At 40.3% G+C, this 25,099-nt stretch overlaps 1 protein-coding gene across 1 annotated transcript in view; it reads left to right on the forward strand.

Annotated features, from left to right (window-relative positions):
* The window catches only part of b4galnt4a (beta-1,4-N-acetyl-galactosaminyl transferase 4a), a 155,326-nt gene that overhangs the window by 46,016 nt on the left and 84,211 nt on the right, over positions 1–25,099 (forward strand). Inside the window, exon 2 of the mRNA XM_086298183.1 lies at positions 9,958–10,070. Within this exon, the coding sequence (XP_086154309.1) occupies positions 9,958–10,070 (113 nt within the window). The remainder of the gene's footprint in view (positions 1–9,957; positions 10,071–25,099) is intronic.

Raw genomic sequence — 25,099 nt, forward strand, 5'->3', positions numbered from 1 at the left:
CTCTCCACTTTTGCAACCTGTTCCCCTCTCACTTGATCTTCCTTTCTTTCTCCCATTCTCATGCTTTTAAAAGCTGCAGTCCTTTGTTTCATCTTCCTATGCAATTTTAATCTCCCCAATAGAGAGAGGGAGGGGTGTATTTAGTGTTCCCACACATTTGGTGCGGCAAGCTCAAGGGGACTACAGCCTACGTCATTGAGATGGAGTTACAGTGTACTCGTGGAGTAGACGAGTTCAACTCGTCAATAATTTACTCGGCGCATGCTGTTACTGTGCGTGTCTGCTGTCCCGACCTCCTATAAAATCACCGTTTGCTTTGATGTCCAAACACCCTTATACCATGTGTTGGCTTTCCTCACGTTCGTGGTTTCATTTTTGCTTAATGTCCCTCCAAAATCTAAGCACATATGCATTAGTACTCAACAAGTAAGTTAGAGGATGTGACTGCAGAAATGATCACGCTAACAATAGAAGAGGCACGATGCATAAGCAAGGTGTTGTTGCTGCTGCTCCTGACATTGTTGTTTCAGCATCTCAGAACCAGCTGGCCTGCTGGGATTTGACTGCAACAAAGGAAAACAAAACATAGTTTGCTACAGTTGAGCATGCAAAACCACCTTGACAGCGAGGAAGGTCAGGGCCAGATGACTAAACTTGTTTAAGCTAACAGGCAGATAAATATGCCTGTTAGCAGCTCAACCATCTCTAAATTCAGTTAATCAAACTTTGAAGCAGCAGACGACTACACTGTGGTTTCACAATCATCAAACTTTGTTAATCAAACTGTTTAAAATGCTCTACTCGCTTACTGCAACTTTCACATTTTAATTCCTGTTGTGATACACTAACAGCAGGGTTAGAAATTGAAGTAAACAGCATGAAGTCATCCATCAGTCCTGCCTTGTGTTGCAAAGAACACGCTAGTGGTAAATGGGTGGGCGTATTTTCTTGCACAAATTAGTCGCCTTGATACCAGGTGTTAGGCTTCATTTGAATGCCAGCATCTACTTAAGGATTGTTGCTGACCAGATTTTTTTCTTTTTCACATGGCCGCCTCTAGCAAAATAATGCCACAGCTACCCTTTTCAGAATCCCAGAATGTTTACAGAAACATGACGGTGACCTTAGTGTGCTCCACTGAGATGCACAGTCCTTATGACTTAATACGATAGAGAGGCCTTGGGATGATTTCACATAGTAAGTCTGTAGTATAAAGCTAAAGAAGCTGAAGATGATACAGAGAAAGAAAAGGCCTCTAAAGACAATTACATTTTACTAAACCTTCCACATTAATACGTGGACCTGTTGTATAGTAGTTGTTAGTTCGAGTGATTATAATGTGCCTTCATAATATTAGAAATAAAAAACTATTTTTTAATTTACCTCCCGAGCAAGCCTCAATGCTGTGGTGCACTATAGAGAATTACAATATTGTGATAATAAGGCTTTAAAAATTAAAGGTCATTAAAAAAGGTAATTAAAATATAATTCTGACAAAAGCTCAAAGCAGCAGAGTGCCTGTTTAGTGACACCAGCAGAAGGGTAATGATTCTGGATGTGACCCAGAAACTATGAGACACTATCTATGCTAGAAAAAGCAGCTCTGCTACATGGCTGGTATCAGGCTACCTGCATGTTTTACATGAGAATACTATGTCTGATTTGACATGTGACAGACAAATGTTTGCCCACAGAGTTTACATTTCACCCCATACTTGATTCAAAGCGATCCTGTATTTTAAATTTCTTGCTCAATTTTTCAAACCGGGGTCATTTATGATTTTTTTTTTTCTCAGAATGTTTAACATACTGTACTTTGGCACACAGACTGGGATCAATCCACCAATCTTCCAATTACCTCCTTAACCAAAGTTCCTCCTGATGCTCCCAGAGTTTTAATGTTACATATAAAGCACATATAAAGCAAATAGTGGGAAAAGAGTGTTTGTGTGAATGAGGTTTGTAAAATAAAGTGCTTTGAAAAACAAGTCCATTTATCATTTCCATCCTACAGTCATCCCACTCTAGAATTTTAAAATCCAGCAACATGTGTGGGTTTATGATATTCTTCATGGTCATCATAACAAAACTACAGATGCCTGATATAGAGTAGAAAAAATACAAGATGATTAATCATATATAAACTCAAACATATCTGCCAGTTTGGCACCTACAGTATGAGGATGGTTGGGGCAAAGACGAGTGTCCAGTAGAAAAACTGAGTGACTCACTCTACAATCATTAAAAAATACTTTGGTTTTGGCCTCTTCTTTATTCCTTATTTTCAGTATGACATGAACACTTACTGCTGTATAATAGAACTCAATAACCCAGAAAAATGGTTGAAACCCTGATATCATCTCCCTGGTTGCTGTATGACAGCAGGCTGTCTCTTACAAAGTGAGAATTATAGATCAAATTATTAGAAAGAAGGAATTATTGCATTTAAAAGTAAAAGCAACTGACTTGGTTGGCACATGGCTGTGAACAGACATCCAGAGAAAGTCGTCTCCACGTATACAGACTAGTATCACCTGAGCCTGTTTTTGTTTTATTAAGCCATTTACAGTTTATCATTTTATTGGTGTGCGGACCTTATCGTGTCAAATTCATACAATTATGTCCTTGCTGTCTGCAATGTCAGCAAGGGAATATGTTCTTCTCAGTTCTTTCTATTGAGAAATGTTTTTAATTTTCTTTATTTAGTTTTTTCTAATCAACAAAGAGATAGTAGGAAAACAATCCTTGAACACAAACTTTCCAGTACTAGAAAGTTTAACATGGACCTCTAGACGACATTGAAGATGTAGCTCGAACCAATGTTGCACTAATATCCACAACATCAGTTCAACTTTCATCTTGGAACTATCTTTCAGCCATGACAAGATGCCAGCTGATGATAATTCAACGTCAAAATGTTTGCTGGGAGGATCCCGTCTCAGCCCTGCACAATCTCTCCCTTGCTATTACCTTGAGATCAGGCGAGGAGGTGATAGATTTATTCCTCATCAGCTTGCATCTGTCGCTGTACAGTTACAGATTCCTTGTTGTCTCCATTTATTTATTTATTTATTTATTTATTTAGCCTGTCCCATTTGGTTGTTTAGCAGTCAGAATTGTTGTCTGAAGACCAACCAAGATACCCAATGGATTTATTTTGCCAAATGGATCATCGTGGCATTGCCGTATTGGTCCATTTGATAGTCCTTTGTTTTTATTATTTATTTTATTTTCAGTTGTTACAGACGGGACAGACATGAGTGGGGGATAGGGAAGGGAGAAAGAAAGATGAAGGAAAAGAAAAACAGAAGGGAAGAGGGACAGTGAGAAAGGGGGGAAAAAAAAATCTCCTGGATCACCTGTTGAGAGAAAAAGAATAGAAAACAAGCAAAAAAAACCCAAAGCAACATACTAAACACAACACCATCGCATTAATCTAGCTAAGTGTAAACAGCAGTAAATACTAAATATTCAATGTTGTTGTGCAGCACGCAGGACAGACAGCGCACAATGTGCTTTGAAGTAGCAGCCAAGAAAGGTGTAATTTAAGTCTACGAACAGTGAACATCCATGTGCACACCTGTGTGGATCAGCGCGCTTGTATTCAAATGGTTTCCACATGTAATGGTCTGCAAGAGGATGTAGCGAGCCATAGCCCCGTCCCCCAGGGCATGAAGCAGGCATGGAGGAGATCCAGGCCCCAGACATCCAGAGGCCCCAGAGTGCGAGAGCCCAAGGAGGACCACCGGAGGGGCATCCGTGCCACCCTCATGGGAAGGGCTGAGGATCCCCAGACGAGGTGTCACCCAGTAGCCACCGAGCAGAAGCTAGAGGGGGCTGCACCGGCGTGCCCGCCAGCTCTGCCGGCAGCCAGCTGTGCCAGAGTGAAACGAGCCGCAGGCCCAGAGGCCGGAGGACCAAGGGCCCCCCGCACTCCGGAGGAGGCCTGACCAAGCAACAGGCGCCAGGCCCCGCCAAGTAGCCACCGGGAGTGAGCTGGTACATACCTGAGCGCCCAGCCCCGGACACCAAGAACCACCAACGCACCGACCCCTGAGGGCATCAGTCACCGGCAGGGAGTGTGGTGAGGGGAGATAGGCCTCCACACTTTGGAGGGCCTGGGAGTTCCCAGAGAGGTGGAGTCTAAGACCCGACCTGACATATAGACACAGACAAACAGGCACACACAGACACAAACATGCATTCCCACCCTCATGCACACACATACAAACACTCAGCACTCACCCAACGTAAGGATTGACATAAATGGACATGTACACACAATCACACTCCCCAAACATACTCTATACCCCGGGTCCAGGTACCCTCGCCCCCAGAGGGGGAAACAGCACCCAGACCCAAGAGATGTTACCCTTCTCCCCGGGGTGGAGGCAAGCGGACCGTCCCAGGCTCCGCAGCAGCAGGGAGGCCCATCGGACAGCCAACATCTCCTCCCAGCCCCCCCGCCCCGATGGCTAGTAGAGAACGGGGGTGTGTGAAGACCCCATACCTCCCTCCTCCCGCTCATGTGTAGTGTTGCTGCGTGTTGTTCTAAAGTGCATTTAAAACAAGGGAGAGCATGGTGCTGCTGCCAGAGAGCAGCAGGTGTTAGCACGGCCCCTCCCGAGAACCCTCAATGTCTACATGGATTTAAAATTGAGAGGTGGGCACTGGCGCCAGAGGTAGGTTTGAGTACACAGACCGTCCACTGGATGCCGTTAATGTGCCCACCATCAAGGCCCTATATATATGTGTGTGTGTTATGAGAGTGTAAGTAATGTGGATGTCTAAGTTGTGAGATAAAATTGAGGCACAGGTGGCCAGAAGGGGACAGGGCCCCCCCCCTGTCCCCTTCCCCTGTGCAGGGGATGTCTCCCCTGCACCCTGGTGACACACCCGCACCCCAAGGCCCATTTAAGCTAAATTGTTTAATGTGTTCTTAAATAATAAACAATATTTGGACCTTAGTAGCTGAAATGTACAAATCTGACATATTTGTACCCAAACTGAATATTTTGTAATTGTTGCTGTGTTGTTGTTCAGTGTTTTGTGCTCTGAATGACAGACCACTTTCTAATATGATAATAGCACAAATAAAGCAATGAGCAGATTTGCTGATATGTTCAAAATTTTAGTACTTATCACTAAATACTTTTACTATTATCTGACATTGTACAGAAAAATATTGCAGCAGTAATGAACTACAGTTATTTTTAACCCCCTTTTTGACACTGTAATTTCCATTTGTAACCATAAGTCATTTAATATATTCCTTTCCTGCTTGGGCTCTGTTGCCAGTCCCGTGTTAACACAGAGTATGCTTAACTGCGCAAGTTGAAAGGAGACCATGTAGGAGCCGCTCTAGAGATGACACTGGCAAATAAATTGTGATAATGACGCTTGGCGTTCTTCATGAACCACTGTGAGCTGGCATGTTTGACTGCGTGCTGTTATTTGCTATTATTTCTTCCTGTTTACCAGAGGGACTTGAGCATAGAACAGATCCTGGGGGGCTCCCACATAGATTATTAGTTAATTTGTTTTGACTTGGCTTTTTCATATCTGTTTAAACTAAACTTGTCCTACTTAACCAGCTCTGTTTTATTTTTCTTCTCCATAATGTTGGATTTTTTTTTTTTTTTGTTTTCCTCTTTCTCACTTCATTGCATAGCCTGTAGCTCCTGCTACACTCGCTCCTCTGATTCTGTGATTAGTATTCTGCTGTATCACCATTCTGTCTATCACTTAACATACAGTGGAGCACCACCTCGAAGTGAAACCCAGTGTAGTCAGTCCTGTTAGAAGATGAAAGGAGATGCAGACAATGCTTGCACGTTTGCACACACACGCAAATGCATGCATATATGCACAAACACAGTAAAGTACAGGCATACATTTAAATTGGCACACGTACAGCCCTGATGAGAGCTCTGACAGCTGCAGTTCACTAAAAAGGCATAGAGTTTAGAATAGCTTTACTTTTAAAAGGGCAGCCAGGCAAGGTGAATTTATTACTTACTTCTCAAAAGAAGAAGATGCTCGAAGAACACCCCCCCCCAACACACTCACTTCCTTGTCTCTATCCACAGATTGTGCCCACGTCAACCTTTGGATAACACTTCTGTTTATTGTGATTTTCAATATACCCCGCAAAAGATCTAATCTGCAAAGTGCTCCAAAAGCTATTCACTATCTGTGTCCTCTGGAGGTTGAAGAAGTTGCTCTGCACCATCTTATCTTCACAGTAAATAGTGCTCCTGTTTTAGAAGTGGGGGGGAAATGAACTGATTAGGCAGAACACAAGAAACAAGAGAGAGGTGGCTCCTCAAGGATTAGTATTCTGCTTGGTCTCCTGCTGGTGGCAGAGCGCACAGTCAATTGGCTTCCATTAACCTGCCAGTCGGCTCTTCATTACTTCATTAGAGCCGGCATCGAGGCTTGAAGTCCTGTCACAGTTCAGCCACTTGCTAGCAGCGCCATACTGTGGCTTTTGCACATTTCATCATGGTCTGCTTGTGCTGTCCGTCTGCACATCCTGTTCTTTCGGTCTTTTTAAAGTTGTAGTTGGTGCACAACCACTGAAGGAGTGCAGGCTGGTTACATAGGAGAATACGTGTCCCAGTTTACTACAGTCATCAAATCACTTCTTTCCAGCAGAGACTATTATTTATGAGTCATTCTCCAGAGCCGTGCAGAACCACATGTCGTCACTTGGTTTATATGCTAAGAAAGGAACTCGCACCCATGCAGCGTTACATTTGCATTACTGTCTCCATTTTTAGAGTATTAAAGCGTGCTGAGGGACTTGTTGGTAATGAATGTTTGAACATTTGTCCACAAAAACACACACGCACGTGCACACTAACTAAAACACACACACAGAAAAGTACTTGCTGTTCTCATTATCTTCACTTTTTTTTGTATTGTTGAAGAGTTGATTGAATTAATTAGTTTAAAAACTATCTTCTCCTTTTTTTTCAGTATTTCCAAACATTTCAATCTTAAAAGTGACCCCAAAGGATTTAAGTGTAATTATAATGTAACAAATATCAGCATAAATTTAATTTCCACTTTCCTTTTCATTTGATAGGGCTGTTCTTGTGGACATATGGACATTATCGTGAAGATACACTATTTTTTTTAGATAAATATTCTTCTCAAATTTTAAAAGACATTGCTTCAGAGGCTGGAAGATGAATCATTTTTCATGAGAAAGTTTGCTTTCTCATGTTGGTCACCTGCTTTCTGACACCTGCTTTCCATTTTCTTTCTTTGTAACTCTAATGCCGTTAATCTTTTTTCTGTTTATTGTTGGCATTCAGAAAAGCTGTAATGGATTTGGTCTGTTTGACTGTACTGCTTTGATATTTATTTTGCATGCAAATCACGATTTATTGAAATCAGCTTTGGATGGGTTTTTTTTCCCTTTCTGGTTGCTCTTCGTTGTGGGGTTTGAAACTATCTCACTCAGCTTCAAAGATGATTTTTTTTTTTTTTTTGTTGTTGTTGTTTAATTTTTATAATAATTTCTGTATTCACATTCACATTTAAGGTGATCACTTACATAAATGATGCAAGACAAGGAAAAAAAGTGTCTTGGTGCAGTGCCTACTCTTAATAGTCTCAGATAAATGGTTACAGAAAGATATGCTGCCAGTTGACTCATGCAGTGACTCACACACTGTTTACTCAGAAGAGGAACGAAAATACATTTCAAAATGAAGAGCTGGATAAATGATCAAGAAATGATATTTTGTTTTTTCATTGGAGTGATTTTTGGGTAACTTGCTATACTTTATTTACAATGCCGCATGACGTCTTGGCATTTTAATATCGCAGCCTTCTAAATCATTCTAAGGCACACGCCCCACCAGGGAAATGCGCATTCATAACATCTGACAAGTTATAGTGCTGGAAGTTGAAGTGTCCTTCTATTTTTGACTCCACAATGTAGGGCTCGAAGTGAGATGAGGTTTAGCGTAGCTGCTCTTTGCTCTTTGATCTGGTGGAGCTTTGATAGACCCCGGAGGCTGTACTTAGGCTGTCCATATCGACTTCTACTGCGGGGTGATGGCTTTCGTAGCACAATTCATGTGGCTCAAGTGGCTGTGTTTGACATGAAAATGGCACTTACAGGTTCCTCCGCTTCCACTAGTTGTTATTGTGTTATTGTCCGTTTTGTGGAAGTGTCTCTTTTATTTATTTATTAGTTATAAAATCATTTTCGGCACACTTCATTCTAGAGGGGAACACAATCACGGAGAGAAAGATGGGAATAGAGTTTATTTAAGGAAAGTCGTTGTGAACATGGTAATTTTCTCCAGTGCTTCATTTGTTCCACAAAAAGATGATAATTTTTCAGATCAAAGTGTATTTTTATTACAGTTGTGTAGAATCAGTGAGATTGCAGAGGGAATGAAGAGAGACAGGCAGGATGATTTCCAAACAAATGAGGAAAACAAACCGTCTGCAGATATTACGTTTGCTCGAGACTTTGATAGGATGCAGGACAAGCTGAATTAGAGAGATGAAAACTTTTACTTTTGCGACATTTTATTTATTCTGTCTGTTTTCGGCTTGGATTGCTTTTTGACAGTAGTTCAATTGTTCCCTTCCGTTTCTGTACATGAATGAGGAGAATGAGCACAAGTATACCTCTCTGTTTTTCCCTTTCTCCTCGACTGCATCAATCATCCCACAGCTCAGCCCCCCCACCACCTCTCAACCACCCGCATCCAATTCAGCCCACTCAGACTCATTGTTAAGGGGACATATTGGAAAACTATTAGCTCTCATTATGCTTTATGACCACCCGCTCTCACCATTCTGTCTTTTAATCACATTCCATCCCTTGTGTGCATGTGCGCACATTCTTGTGTGTGTGTGTGAATGTATGCGTGTATATACGCTGCAGCTACAGCAGCCAGGCGGACAGTAATGAACCACTTTCACTGTAATGCAATCGAGGCCCCTCCTTCTCCCATTTTATTGGCAAGTCAATTGCAGTGGCGCCACCTTTTATGGCAGCCCATCCAGGCTGCAGAAGTGTTGTGCATTCATGTACCATGTCAGCCAAATGGGATCAAGTCCAGGGCAATACAAATAAAATGAGATTGGACTGAATTGGGTATGGATTCTCTTTTTTTATTTATTTATTTATTTTTATATGAAGTCCTCATAGATGTGAAAACCTTTAGAGGAAACCTTATAGTATCCATTTGGTCCTTGTAACTCCAAATAACCAGGCTCTCATAAAGTGCTAAATATCTTGTAACTTCTCTGTATTGAGTCGTGCGGTGCGATCATCCGTGGCAACGCGTGTGTATGCATGTGCACGTGTTACTGGCAGAGAAATGGCAATTTTGAACATATGCTCTGTGACAGACACACAAAAGCTGACACACACTCATACACACGTGTAATGAGTAGTTTTAAGTTCCAATTGTTCGCTCCTGGCCAAGGCAACTGTCATCATTGTGCAGCAAAACTCCCATAATCCATCGGTGGCATGACCGCAGTCTAGCTTTCCCAGCAAAAGCTATTCTCTCTGTCTCTCCGTTTGTCGATCTCTTGCTTTTTTTTTTTTTTTCCTTCTCCCCCCTCCATTTTCATTCCCCCTGCTTCACATTTCCCCTCTGGACTCGGTTTTATTCTTCCCTCTTGTCTCCTTTCGCTTTTCCAATTACAATTTTTTTTCACACTTAATCTGCCTTTCTCTGGGAACTTTTATCTGGGGTTGATGACAGTGGAGAGGCTGAGTTGGAAGAAAAAAGGGTGATAGCTTCAAATTATTGTTGACGACAGTGATGATGACGGTGATGATAATGAGAGAAATCTGAATGACAATGATGCCATTAATGATGATTAAAGTGGAAATGTGGATGACAATAACCTGAAAATTGGGATAATAGCGGTCGCTGTCTTTCTAAGCAATATCCATGTTTCCCCTTGGTCCAGATGGAGAGAGACAGACGGAGGGGACCGACGCCAGCCGAAAGAGGGACACTCGCTCCTCAGCCGGACACCACAAGAGCGAGGACACCAGCGACAGCAGGGAGGACGATGCGGGAGTGAGTGTTTCTTTCTTAATGCCTTTCCTATTTTCTGTGTTACCACTCAAGAGTGAATATTAATTTGATGCCCATGACTAATCACATGCTCCCTACCCGGCCCACATCATTTTGACTAAGCAGCAATGTGGATCGTTGCTTATGTGCAGGGGGCTCAGGTAGTCCTGTTCATGCACCTACTGCTTATTACATGTTTTATTCTGCAAGAGTCCAGTGCTACAAAGCCCGCCCATTATAATTAAAAACATTAAACATAATTAAACAGGACAATCAGCTTACAGGTAAAGATGTCCATGAAACTGGCTAATGTTGAAGATGAAACAATAAAGGCGTCTGTCATCAGATTTTATTGTTTAGAAAGTTTTCTTTTTTTACTCCAGCCCATCTCCAGCTTAGCCTCCTGACCCCACCCACTGCAGTGAATTTTAATAATGTTTCCAGCTCTGGGAGGCCACAGCTCAAATTAGATTGTGAATACATTATGCAATCTAACCTCCTCTTCGAGCATTTATTTCTCTGATAGTTTTCACGCAGAGAGATGTGAAATTAGTCTGAGTTATTTTCAATGGCAAAATATAAGACAGAGTTGGACCACAGCCAGGGATCATTAGCACTTGGTACATGCAGCAGTAAGCCGCAGAGATAATCTGACACTTAAGCTCATATTTAGTCTTTTTTTCCCTTTACTTCAAGTCTTATTTAGAGGAAAGTAGAGCAATTTTAGACAATTTCATTTATTTTAGATAATTTTCAGCTGTACGGGACCTCCGGGGTAGACTTCCTCCAGCTGTGTGTTGAAATGACAAACCAGTTTGTTTTTTTCCCATGTGCAGTCCAAATGAGGACTATTATCAAAAATCCTCTTAAAAAACTCTTGCTGTGAAAATAAATGTGATAAACTGTTGTCATTACAACCCCGTTCTCCAAATATGTACCCATCGTGGTACTATTTACAATGTGAATTGAAGTTTTTGCGGAGTGATTACAAAGAAAAAATATTTTGATAATTTCTCCATGGAAAGGGATAAATGGCTTTAAGCAGCTTCTGCGTTGTACTTTCTGCTGCTTACTTTGGGTGATTTGGTCTTTAGAGATTGAAAACCATCTGGGGACTTACAGAATTGAGAACATTTATGGAGTCATAAAACTACCATGTAATAGTTTCTCTTTTCTCACAGCAACTGCAACAAGGTTGTGTTTGTTTGTTTTAGCAGCACTGTGCAGAAGTCTCGAACCGCCCTTTCTTTATGGTTTGCTTGGAACATGGGAAATGGGTGCAGTGATTTATTGAGACGCAAACACAAATTGAAAAATGGTATATAAGGATAAAATAAAGTTTTTACAATTCTAACAAGGTCAAAGTCAATATTAGTCAATACTTCAACAAAGTCTTGTGAAACTTTCTTGCAATTTCTTTTTTTCGTGTAATTCGGCATACCTCAGGCTTTTCTCCGTGTTACCCTCCCTTAATCATGGCATATCCACTCATCCAGTTTCCTTATTTTTTTAAGGACGCACTACACATCATGTTGAGATAGCCCAAGTTTTTTTTGCTATTTTTGCTAAAAGCCGTTAGCTATTAGTACCTTGTTGGTGCAAAAACACAATTTTTATTCCTGGGTTTTCTTTGTTGGAATGTCAAAGAAACTAGAGCAATTTACGTGTTTCTGCAACAGGCTGCAACAGTAACAAAGTGCCTCAGATACTATTTAAAATTGGTTCTTTCTCTGTTTTGTGGAGACACAACAGTGGTTCAGAACTTGAGTTAGTTGCCTTTTTGTGCTTGAATGAGCAGATCAGTATAAAGTGGCTTAATATCTCCCCCCAAAAAGTAAATCACTCCTGAAGGACTTTCAGAAAGCCTGACAAACTGTTACTAAAGATCACCTTAAAAAATTACAGGAAAGTCTGGCTCCTTATAGTAGAAACAAAATAATCAGAAATGGGAGGTGACTCAAAAGGTTTTTTTTGTTTTTTTTTTTTTAGCTGTAAAAACGAACATTTAATACTCAGAGGAGTCACCGTTTGTCATCTAGCCTTAAGGCAGGCAATTTATTATTAATATCTTCTTCAAAATCTCAGCTGACCAGGTTTACACACCATCACTTGCCACTCATGTTGACAGCCCGTCTACCTTGAAGCAGTATCTTGCCTGAGGCTCAGATATCTATAAAACTACCGGAAGTGCTAAAGGATCAGCTCACTCTTTGAAGGCGGATATGCAGTAATTAAATACTCACTGACTGTGTTGAATGTTTTATGCCAGAAGAGGTATAAACCCTTGAAAAGCAGATGATATAGACATATGTAGCTTAATCTGGTGTACTAACTTTTAACTGCCTGAAATGAAATCACCAGATTTTGTAAAATGTTACAGCAAATATACAACATATTGAAGTGTGGAGGTAAAAATAAGAAATATTAATGCATTTCTCCATATTTCATTAAAACCGGTGTGTGTGTGTGTGTGTGTGTGTGTGTCTTACATGTGCGAGGATGGACTTGTGAGGCTCTACAAGGATACAGATACATAAATAATACATGATAACAAGAAGAAGAAGAAGAAACCATAATAATAAAGGCAAACAGATGAAACAAGGGAACAAATCAATAAAGCTATACTTAATTATGGAATAGAAAGTAGAATTTGGGATAATAATAAAGGATGATATTGCTTCAGGAGCTGGGAAACTGTAGTAGAATAGAAACACTGTGCACTCTGTGGATTGACACTGATGTCATATCCTATGAATATGTCAGAGCTAAAGCAGCTCTGTAATCTAAATTTCTCCCACATGTTATGCCAGTGTGCTCTGTAGTTACCAGAAATGCTGATTTTAGGTTATTGTTGCAGAAGGAGTTTCAACCAAGAGTTTTTCAGACATATTAAAAATATTAAACTTCAAGTTAAAATCCACATTGTTAAAACATTGCTGTGCAACTGTCGACTAGCTGAAGGCCCCGGCCATAAGAACAGGACGATGTATCTCGCTCTGTAAAATGCAGTCGTCTTCAAAATCGTTTTAAGGGAAGACTTTAGAAAATGTGCTTGCACCGATAAGAGTAGTGAAGGGAAGCCGGCAGGCTTTTTCTGAACCGCCTTCCTCTAAACTCTAAACCTTCTTGATGGTGTTAGGGTTTCTCTTTTATAATAGTTAAATGAAAGCAGCTCTCAGAGTGAGTCAGTCTTGTCCGCTGAAGCTCAAAAATTCAGCTACACTGTAAGCGTTTTGCTGAAGTCACCAAAATGTTTAAGAAAGTTTATGGCACGCTCTTCATGAATTTTAATAGTGCCACTTTGTCATAAGTCCCCTAATTGACAGGTGATAGATTTGGTTTGCTTCAAATAATGATTACTTAAATTGAACGGTGTTCATACTTTGACTGTAAACATGCCCTAAATCATCACAACTGCAATATAAGAGATAGGAATGGCCCGCTGCTGGAGGTGCTTATTTGGATTTACGATCTGTGCCGTACAGGAGCTCCATTTATGGTTATCTATAACACCTCTTTGTTTGTAGCAAGCATTATTTTCTCCTTTCAAGTGTTTGTGTGTGTGTGTGTGCACCTGTGTTTGTGTGTGTGCATGTTAACATGGCTCACCCGTACGACTTTCCTGTTGGGCTCTATAACCGCATTTCTCTTCATTATAAATTTACATGACCGTTTAGCCGCTCTTTGTTCCAGCAGTGTGTGTGTGTGTGTGTGTGTGTGTGTGTGTGTGTGTGTGTGTGTGCATCAAAGATGCCAGTGCTTCTTATTCAGCACTGGCATCTTTGAGGAATATCTAAAGCAGCATAGCTGACACCTTCAGTTCATGTTACGCTGCTCCACTGTGAACACTTCCCTATTTAGATAATGTCACTGCCAAAGGTCAAACCTGTAGTTCGTGTTTCAAGGCCTGGTAGTCAAAGCTGAGTGTGTCTGTCTGTGTGTGTGTTGGTGCGAGAGAGAGGAAGGTGTAGTGTGTTTAAAAAAGAAAAACAAAAAAAACTGTAATATGGGTCATGGGCATATGGGTCTTTTCTCTTTTGTTTACCTCTCCTGTTCAGCTTTTCTAATGTTTAGTGCTGCACTAATAGCTCACTAAAGCTGCCATTTCAGAAGTTTCAAACAATAAAATGAAATGGCTTGGATGAAAACAGAGAAAATCCCTTAAGGCTTTATGCACTCAAGATTAATAGACAACCTAAACCAAAATAGAATGACCTTATTGCAATTGGGCAGTGTTTTAGAGGCAGGTTCTCACAGCAGAGCCATATAGAAGTGTATTTTTTTCAACCAGATAAGAGGTAGATAGATGAAGCTCAGTGGCATCATAGATATTAGTGAGTGTTAGTGTAAAAAGTAAGCTGCAGTCCTCACACGGGCCTTGTAAATGCGTTCTGTGCTTCTCTTGGTTGCTGTCAGATGCATCGAGAGAGTGGTGGCACGGAGGAAACACAGAAAGTGTTTATCTGGACTTTTTAAGGGCAAGTATATAAGGATGGGATGAAGAATACGCTGAAGAAGAGGACAGATAAGACGTGTGTCTAGAGACGTGTAAAGATGAGGAGTATCAAAGTACCATCTGATCTGAGAAGCAAATGTTTGCACCTTCTTTTTTTTTTAAAAAAAAAGTACATTCTTCCCTGTAAATCAATAATAATGAAAAATCTGTTTCAATAGTTGTCTGTCATGATTGGAAATTATAGAAACTAAGTCAGGGTGTTTTTTTTTTAAAAAAAATGAAAGATATAATATCTTCCCAGCCACCTGCTTTTACCTATAATGAATGTATCCACTGTCACAAACTGCCTGTAGTTGTATATTTGCAGCCTCCAGGTGGTTGCCTTGCTTTTTTTTAGAATGAGAATGAGGTTACATAAAGGATGTTTTTGTTTTTTGTTTTTTTTCCTCTTTCCCATTTGGTGCATACATATTCCAATGTAGAGTATATGGACATGTGGTCGTTGAATGGTGGGTGTGTATGAATGTGTATGTTGTTAAAATGAACAAGATATAGATTCGGTGCCCTGCCTCCTGCTATTCCTGTCACTGGCAGATTGCTTTTATGGGCCCACCCCTTCATCTCTTGTACCTGATAAGAAGGGAAGGGAAGTGCTGAGGCTTCATAAGAAATTAAGAGACTAAAGGAGAAAAAAGAGACGCATTAGCGATGAGCAGATTGGATTGGTATGAAAGTAAATGAATATTTGAGTCACATGCTTGCCATTGATGTTAGATACAGAATACCACAATACTGAAATTTACTTTCGCAGTAATGGTATTTCTGATGGTATGAAATACACACAAAATGCAATATAACAGCAGAAACCTGGGAGAGCTCCTCCCGTGGAGTCGCTTTAATTTAGTTTCTGTGTGTTGCTGCTGCACATACAGTAGCCATTATGTAAATATGTGAAATACAGATATTATATGTTATTGTACTCCCTATCTATACGTTCTAGTATTGTACTGAATGATTTCTGTGATGATACCAATATTTTATTATACTGTAATTTATTAATGTATTGATTACACACCCACATCGTGTCTAAAAACAAACACAACTTTCCCGCTGTCCCTGTTGTGAGAAAGTTCACTTCCAACAAGTAAATATAGCTTACAGTTAGATTACATTGGCTATGTATTATCTTTTCAACCACCAATTGCTCATGAAAAGTTGCAAAACGGAACTCAAAATTACCTTTCATAGTCCGGGGGGGTGTAATACTGGAAGCAATTCACTCAAGTATATTGCTTGCCCTTGTCAGTTGGCCACATGCAGACATTCAACACTGCATGTACCTGCTCTGTCACAACCAGATGTCACTTAGTTGTTTAATTATTACTGAATCAATTAACAGCTGGTGGTGCCTTATCTGAGTGCACATGAAGGTTTTAGAATTTACACTGCGTGTGTAATAGGGCCAAAGTCCATCCACCAGGTGGTTTAACCCACACTTTGATTTTTGCTTTATAACTTTTTCTTAAGAATGCTGATCATTAAGTTAACAAAAAAAAAGTTCACTTTAAACAAACTGATGATGGATTCATTCATTCAGAGACTGTTTGGTAGTCACAAGCTGGAAGTCAAGAGGGTCTACCAGTCTTCAGTGAGGAGTGTCAAAAGTTATTTTTTTGTAACAGTTTAAATGGTAAATCAGAAAGACACCACAAAAATATCAGGTCTGTAAAAATATCATGCACTCTTGCTATGCAAACAATGCACTGTCAAACACACACACACACACACTTTCACAAAGGGCAAGCCAACAACTCTTAGAACGCTTCCCCAGATTTTAATAAGACAGTGAGCCGTAAAAGGCCAGTTAACCAAGGTAAAGGCCTGCAAATGAGGTCATAGAGGAAAGAAAGGGAGGATGAGTGCGAGTAGATATTTCATGGGAGTGTTGAGATAAAGGGCTGCACCATTGTCTTTCACCTGACGGAGATTTTAATCATAGTGGCAATTTTACAGCGGCCCATAAACTGCAGCAGCCAGGCCTCATTGTTAACCTCCAATTGCTTTCAGGGCTGTAAATACGGCTGCCTTACATTGCTCTGGCCTTGCCGATGGTTTATGGGAGATGGGATGGAGGTGGTGATGGCAGTAGGAGACTTCCCGGAGAATAATGAGGAGCAGAGAGCATAGACTGACTAGTAAATAAACATATTCGATCATCAGTGACACTCAGCACACTCGGCTGCACGACACAAACTTGTCGTTGATGAAGCAAGGCTGTGTGTGCTGGCTGGGTATTAGACTTAATCACTTAATCTGTAAATGGACCCGTTGAGATTAGCGTCATAACTGCTCAGTTTTACATTTACATTTGAAAAGTGACACATGACCATTTTTTTTTTCCAAGTACCCATTACATTTAGCATTTAAAATGTTGTCACATGCTAAAAAGGATAGTTGATGTGATTCAGTGATTCAGGATGATGAATTCACAGCAACTCAGTGACATCATCGCTGACATTTGGTTGAAAGAGTTCTCTCCTGCCAACTGATTGAATCTGCAGCTAGCCAAGTGGAAATGGATCTCCCATGAGACGCTTGGTGCATCAGCTTGAGCACCCTTCTCAAGGATGCCTGACCTCACATTTTCCAGTGTGCTGTCACTCCGGTCGCCAAAATACTTTAATTACATTTTTGTTTTTTAATCAAGGACTCAGAGTCTCTGGGGTTAAGCTACAGGTTGCCATTCTAAATGGGACAAATGGGAGACAGAGAGATAATAGAATTATTACAGCAAAATCCTTTCTATCACTACATGAGCTATGACGCAAACTGTAAAGTATAAACTTTTATTGAACCCGCATACTTCATAAGGCACTTAAGAGAAATGGGACAACTTGATAGCCCGAGCAGCAGAAGGTTAAGAGAAACAAACTAAGATGGAGAGGATTTCTATATGGTCATGGTAAAAGAAAAATACACCCTCTGTCAGTCGTGAGGTTTTAAATATCAGGACATAATAATAAAATAATCAGGTCCTTAATACCTCTTAAAATTAGGTAAATAAACTTGCTTAAGACAGGGTGTTTTTTTTTTTTTTAAATCATAACTCTATAAGAATGACACAAACAGTGAGTCACAAAACACAATAACTGCAACAATCTTACACAACGGATCGAATGTGGAACAAATCAGAGAGGAGAACAAAACAAAAATGGTTTCCTGAAATTGTATGAGGATGTTGGATTCCTGATTTCATGGCTTGCATGTAATGTAATGGTAACATGTGTGATTAAGGTTACTACGTTGTTCCTTCAGTATATTCTTTGATCGATCCCAATTAAAGGACTAAAACATATGTATTCCAGAAAAAATCTGAGCATAGTTCTACTGATGTTTCATTTGATGCTCTTTAAAGTTGTGATCCGTATGCAGCAGTGCATATCCCTTATGTAGCCATAAGCCTCTGATAATGCCTCTCATAACTGATTGCAACCCTACAGACAATAAATTCTTCTCTGTCATTTTTCACATTTCTGAGTGTTGACAGCTCCGTTATAGGAGGCTATTTAAAGATTCAGTCCAGAATTGTTTTTCCTGCGGGTGTTTCAGTGCCTTCACTCATTCTTACTATTACGACTGAGGCATTTGTCAGCCTGGTGTTAGTTCACAGAAGCTTGAAATCCAAGCTGTGGGCCTGCAGTAAACTCCAAGGCAGGACTCCAGCACCGAGGTCTGCACTGTCACAACCAGATGCCAGCAAAGTAGAAGCCTGTTTGTCAAGATCAACAGCTGTGTGTGTGGACACATGCACTGAAATATACATGCAAACATGCATTCATGCTTTAGGAAAAATCTCAAAATGGACAGCTCAGTATGATACCCACATTCCTAGACTGATGTAAATAATTTATCACTTTTCCTTGTTTTTGTTTTTTGGGGTTTTTTCCCTTCCTTTGTAGGCTTTGAAAGCATTTAGCTTTATTGCCATTTGCTGTATCCCAGTTAGAGAGGAGGAGAAGAATTACTCTGTGGTATCGGCTACAATCCTTTTAGAAGGTTCCCGCTCTTCCTGCACTCGCTCCACTTCCCACCAGCTTGCTTTGTTTCACCAGTGGTCAGTGTTAATCTGTCTCGGGCTGTCTGTTTGCTGTTACAGCTCAGTTTCACGCTGGGGCCATGCTGGGTGAAGGTCATTAGATCATAAGACGTAACACTGGTCTTTATCTCTGTTTCTGCTTCTAATCCCCACCCGTCTTCCTCAGTGGGGTAGGTTATATTAAAGGTAGGTGAAGTTAAGTTTCTGTTAAAGACAAATAAAGTAAAACAAGGCAATTCAAAGTGCTTTGCATAGAATATAAAGAGCATTAAGGTAAAAAAGCAACAGCAATAAAAGTCTGGTCAAGCTTGACAATGAGGCAAACCTTTGTTTATTTTATGTTTTTGCACTCTATAAAATATCTACATCACAAGATAGTTATCCATGGGTTATCCCCATGTATAAAAGCATAGTTTTTAGTTAGGAGGCATAGTTTAGCATAGTTTCAGCAGTACTGTAAATTGTGATTTGAATGGAATTTTCATAGTATATGTTGGTGTTAAATAACCAATTTAAAAATATTTATTAAACACGTAAAAAAAAAAAAAAACAAGCAGCAGAAGTGAGTTTTCTCCGATGGTTGCATGGGCTCAGCTTACAGGTCATTTTAGAAGAGTCAAGTTTTTACTCCTCTCAGGAGGAGCCACTTGGGGTGGTTTGGGCATTTAGCTACAATTCCTTCTGAATAAAGAGAGGTCAGGCGTCTTGGATATGTCCTACTGGGAGGAGACCTTCAGGTAGATCCAGGAGCCGGTGGAGAGATTATTTCTCTTGGTGAGCTTTGGCGAGCCTCTGTGTCGTCCCACAAGAGTTGGAGGATGAGGCCATGGAGATACAAGCTTGGGTATCTTGGTTTACACTGCTGCTGCCATGACCATCAATAGATAAAAACGTGATGTATTATAAGATGCAGAACTAATCATACACCACCATTAGCAGATAATGCTGTATGAGAAGAGAACGATCTGCTGTTTAAGTGCTTAATGTTTTAAGTGCTTTTAGATGACTGGATGACAGTAAATGGCTTTGCAGTGGAAGTCATCAGTATAGTGGTTTATACTCAGACAGTGTTTGTGTCTGCTAGATTAAACAGGCAGGTGCTGCTCCTGTTGCCACTTGATAAAGGGAAACAAAAACTGCACACACCTCCATTTTCTGTCCCATAAAGACTCAAGGAATCTGTTAACAATAGAAACAAGGCCGGGATAAGAGCCGCACTGAAAAACGCTAAACAACAGAAGCAAAGCATTCACCCGTCTCTTCATCTTTCTTGACAAATCCCCTACTGCTCATGAATTTATTTGACAAGAGGCAGATAAGAAGACTTAGCAGAGTAGCATGGATGGGTGGATGGCTGAATGGATGGATGGAGGGAGAGAGCGATGTGAGTAATTGAAATAAAATTGTTGGTGTGGGCATGTTGTGTTGCTATGGGTCTAAGGAAGAGGTGGAGAAGATTCATTTGCATCCCTGTGGGAACAGTTCCTGCTTTCATCAGTACTCCCTGTTTGCCAGATTTAGAGCGAGTGCCATATCCCAGAAGAGTTGGAGGGGATTTTGTGTTTTGATTTACTTTTCAGCTTTCCCTTCAGTTTTCCATAGGTGCCGGCTTGTGTCTCTCCCCTTCTTCGTTGAATCCACACTCTTTTATCTAAGAGTGCCTTTAAAACATTCACCAGTATGCGGGAAGACGTATTAACTTAATGATGTACCCTCATGTAAAGTCCTACAGAATATGTAAAGCTTACAAAAATGCTAATATGACAGTTTTAAAGCTTGAGAAGCCGTGTACAAGCAACCAAATGCTGTTCAGGTTAGCAATGTTTCTTTTATTTGCAGGTACGATTTAATACCACTGACACTCAAGGTCATTTTCTGTTTACCTGTTTAGATTGTCACTTTACTTCTGCTAGTGCATCTCAAAACATTAGAATATCATGAAAAAACCCAGCATTTGTTAGTCATATACTAGACATACACTCAAAGAGACATTCATTAAATGTAATGTGAAATATTCCAAGCCTTTTTTGTATTATTTCAGACAGTTAGGGCTGTTTGATATAACATATTGTGGCGAGCTCAGACAAGGAGGAGACAGAGGTATCGTTTGGTCTTGCTTCCCATGAGCTAGCCAGGGAGCACAGCCATTTATTTACATCTGCCAGGAGAACACTGCCGCTAGCTCACTGCTCAGCGTGGCAACAGCACAGCAACAACAACACACAGGGCGCCCCCTGACCCCGGAAGGACACACCGTGGCAGCGAGAGGGCATCACCTGTCACTATGGTAACATAAACAAACCATAACTGTAAAAACAGAACCCCGAACAGCCCTGACCCGCTACAATATATGTCGGATGACGATATAAAAACATCTATTGTTTCATTTTACGCTATTGTTTGTTTCGTGGTGTCGCAAAATTAACTGTTTATAGCAATATTCTTTTCATCGTTTTGATGGTCACTGTAGTGGCTATATTAATTTCTTAAAGTTCTCTCTTTCTCTTATATTTAATATAACCACACAACAGACGGACAAGCGCCTGTTTTTATGCGTTGTGTTTAGCAACAACGGTGGTAAAACTGTCACTACCCGATCCGTACCGGAAACCCGATCGGTACCCCGCATGCGCGAAAGGTGTCTACTTCTGGTCGAAGCATTTTACGATAGTTACAGGTCAGAGTATCTGTTAAGATGTTAAGAATAACAAGTATCTCTTAACATGTTTCCGATAATGAAACATTTAATATAATGTAGACAAAAATAAAAAAAAATTAAAAGATAGTGACGGATCGGGACTCCCGATCCTTACTGCGCATGTGCAAAGTCAGACCGTACAAATCGGGTCTACCCGATCCGTACCGCGCATGTGCAGGGGTTTTCTTCTTCTTCTTCTGTTCGTTTAATGGCAGTGTACTCCCCAGTGTACGAGGATACCGCCACCTGCTGACTGAGCGAATGAACCCTATTGTAAACTGAATTAGCGTCATTACAAACGTGTGTTACATTTGATTTAGTGATAATCGAGTGTGTTTATGCTTGTCTGTGTGGAGAGGATTGTTGGAAAAGTGATGATAATGTCCGCTATCACTGTCAATTGCCAGTAAACACTTCATCTGGCTGCTGAATCTTCACGTGACATATTATAAAGTCTGTATTATTAACTCTGTCATTAGGCACCATTCTTCTTATTTTACAGCACTGTTGTTCAATCGGGGAACGCTTTCTGTTGAGGAGAAAAGCAAAAATTTGTTGCGGATACGGATTATTCATTGTTTAAATATCCTGGTAGTCGAAAAGGAGGCAGAGCTGCTGAGAAATGCTAGGAGCTAAATGGGCGCTAACCGTATCATTCAAATATATTGAATGTCGCAATGTTGGCAAAGAGAGGAAGTGACGTAAGATTTGCGCATGCGGGGTACCGATCGGGTTTCCGGTACGGATCGGGTAGTGACGAAAACCATCGCGTGTCCGCTTGTTTATGTTCCACATAAACCTTTCACAATAAATCAGAATCAGAATACTTTATTGATCCCTGGGGGAAATTATTTAAAGCTCAAGATCCTGTTGAGACTTTTCAAAATAAACTGATTCGCGTGAAATAGCAGATTATTTACGGATGAGAAGTAAAAAAGAGCCACCAGGTGCCAAAAAAACAAACCTTAGACTCAAACGTTAGAACAGGCTTTTCCCCGCAGCACGCTGTGTAATAAATACAAAGAAAACAGCGGCTGTTACAATTTATGTCTAAAAATGTATAGCTTCATGCATCTGTTAAAACACTCGACTCCAGCTACATGACGCGCAACTAGAAACACTTCCCGTAAGTCGAGCTGCCCGAGATTCACAGGATTTACAGAAAATGTTACATTTTTGTGATTTATATCGTTATCGGGATGATAGAATTCTTATATCGGGATATGAGATTTTGGTCATATCGCACAGCCCTGCTGACAGTCATGGCTAATCTGGAATCCAGTATCTCAAATGATCACAACATTCTAATACCAATCCAATCCAAACAAGATTTAAAATGCAAGATTGCCCAGCTTCTGAATAGGATGTATATTCGTACACATTGCTGCATCTGTACAACGTGGGATGAAGACAGTCAGTCTTGTGACACTGCTGAGGTGTTACTGAAGCCCAGGTTGCTTTCATAGCAGTGATTTTGGGTCGGGTGTTTCTCATCTTCCTCTTGACAATACGCCATAGCTTCTCTGTGGGATTCAGATCATACGAGTTGGCTAACTCAGTAATAATATGGTCTGCAAACCATTTTGCAGGAGTTTTTTGAACAAATGCAAAGTCCTGCTGGAAAAGGAAATTGTCATCTCTATAAATCTTGTTAGCAGACGGAAGCACAGAGTGCTCCTCTCGTAGATGGCTGGGATCTCACAAGTTCCTGAAGCAGCTTCTCTTGACAGTCCTGATGAGCTATAAGTCATCATCATCAAAATGAAATTATATATACATTTTTGTTTGTTTTGTTATTTTCCCTTCCTTAACTCTAATATTTCTCTGCTTATTGAAGTAGAAAACTGGAGTATGTGTTTCAGTTTATAATCTATTTCCACCCGTGCTGAACCAGCCACCAGCCAGGAGGCCTTGCTCCTTATTGATCTCTGCTGTCCCCATGCTGTCCAGGCAGAAACCAGACACTTGGAGCCTGTTGATTGATCTCTCAGGATCTTTGTCTGATTCATCATCCACGGTCACACACTTTCTTCTTCTCTTCTTTTAAAGATCTTTATTTGCCTCATCATCACTTCTTTGTCACCTTTGTCTCTACTTCTACCAATTTTTGTCTCTGATCTTCAACAATAAAGAGAATATTGGGGATCATTGTTTAGTGTAAGTGGAGATATTCACACTCATATTTAGTATTTATGAGCAGTATATAAACACTGTATTATAATCAAGACAGGCTGTTATTTTATTTGTCAACGACAACAATTATTAAATGATTTTTGACACTGTGTAACAAAGCTTCATTCATATTTGATATGTGATTGCGGATTAGCAATTCCACTGTTCAATTGCACTGTTTATGCTGATGTACAAAGAATCCACAAAATGTGTGTATGAACATTTAAAAATCAGTTTGTTCGAAAGAAATAAAGACACGTTGATAAGGAGGGATTTGTTTTATTTTCCTATTTTCTCTGTCTGTCTGATAAACTAGTCTTAGAAAATAGTCTCAGCAGTTATCACAGCTGACAAAGACCTTTTTCTGCAAGTTAATATGATGATGCACCTGCTGCCCACCTGCTGCCTTCATGTTTACTTTGATGGAATATAGGAAGGCATGCACATATGATAACCCATCCCTAAGTCTCTTAAGCCTAAATAATATTTCTTTTTTCTCAGCCTTTTCATTGTCTCAGCCTCACCTCATTCCTCAGGTTTAAGAAAAAGATCTGCTTTTACTTTAAAATACCACTTCTTTGTTTTATTATAGTATTATTTTTGTGATATTATGCCTAGTTGTCAGTATAACTGCCACACTGCTTTGATTATCTTAGAAAACCCAGATCAAATTTGATCTCTGCCACGCTGGTAAATGATCAGTTCGGTTTCAGTCGTGCTGTATTTCAGATATTTTGCATTTCACATGCTCCTATGATGACTTGCACTGTCATCAAACCTTGAGCATGAAACAACTTTAAAAAAGACAAGATGGTGGTTTTTTTTACTTATCCTGGGTTAAAGACTTAAGCAGGACAACCAAACAGGCTATTAATCTCGCTACAATAGTGGACAGAAGTGCTTTGTTGGAGTCTGATGGTATTGTCAGGATATCAATTGCTTTGAACATCCTCCTGGATTTATTCTGTCATTAAACAACCTGCTGCCTTGATTTTTCTCACTTTAGCCAGAAGAAATTTACAGGTATATCGACACGTGGGTCAATGCTGCTGGCTGGGAGGCAGGGATGGATCCAGAGTAGCCATTCAGACTCCTGTGAGATGGCAGCTTGTGGGAGAAAACCAATCTTTATTGGCTTTTTTAATTTGCATCTGACCAGTCTGGAGAAGCACTATGTTAATTGTAACCAGTGAGTCAATGGTGTAGCACAAGTACATATCTTTTGCTCACTCTTGTTCAGAACTGAAAACAAATGACTGGATGCCAGTGTGTAAGAGGTAAAGATTTGTTTAACTAAATTAGCTAGATGACCCTTTGAGACCTATTTTCTATTCAAGGTCAATTTAATGCTCATCATTGTTACACTAAATATGCATTAAAGCTGAGATGTGTACTATTTAGTGACTAATTGTTGGATGAGGAGTGTTTTGGCACATGTGGGAGCAATTTTTGAGCGAAGAAACACCAAGTATGCTTTAACAAGCAGTGGTTGTACTTCCAAGATTTTATATAAAAGCGATCTCTTCTTTTCCCCTCTCCGTGTTGTCTCAGTCCTGGATAAGGTCTCGTCATAAACTAGTGAACTGAGTTTTAAGGCAAACAGTGTCGCT

This window comes from Aulonocara sp. 'chitande type north' Nkhata Bay, linkage group LG7 (genome assembly GCF_057382095.1).
Source record: "Aulonocara sp. 'chitande type north' Nkhata Bay isolate Kocher_YH1m ecotype deep benthic linkage group LG7, A_spYH_male_GT1.1, whole genome shotgun sequence".
NCBI classification, from domain to species: domain Eukaryota; kingdom Metazoa; phylum Chordata; class Actinopteri; order Cichliformes; family Cichlidae; genus Aulonocara; species Aulonocara sp. 'chitande type north' Nkhata Bay.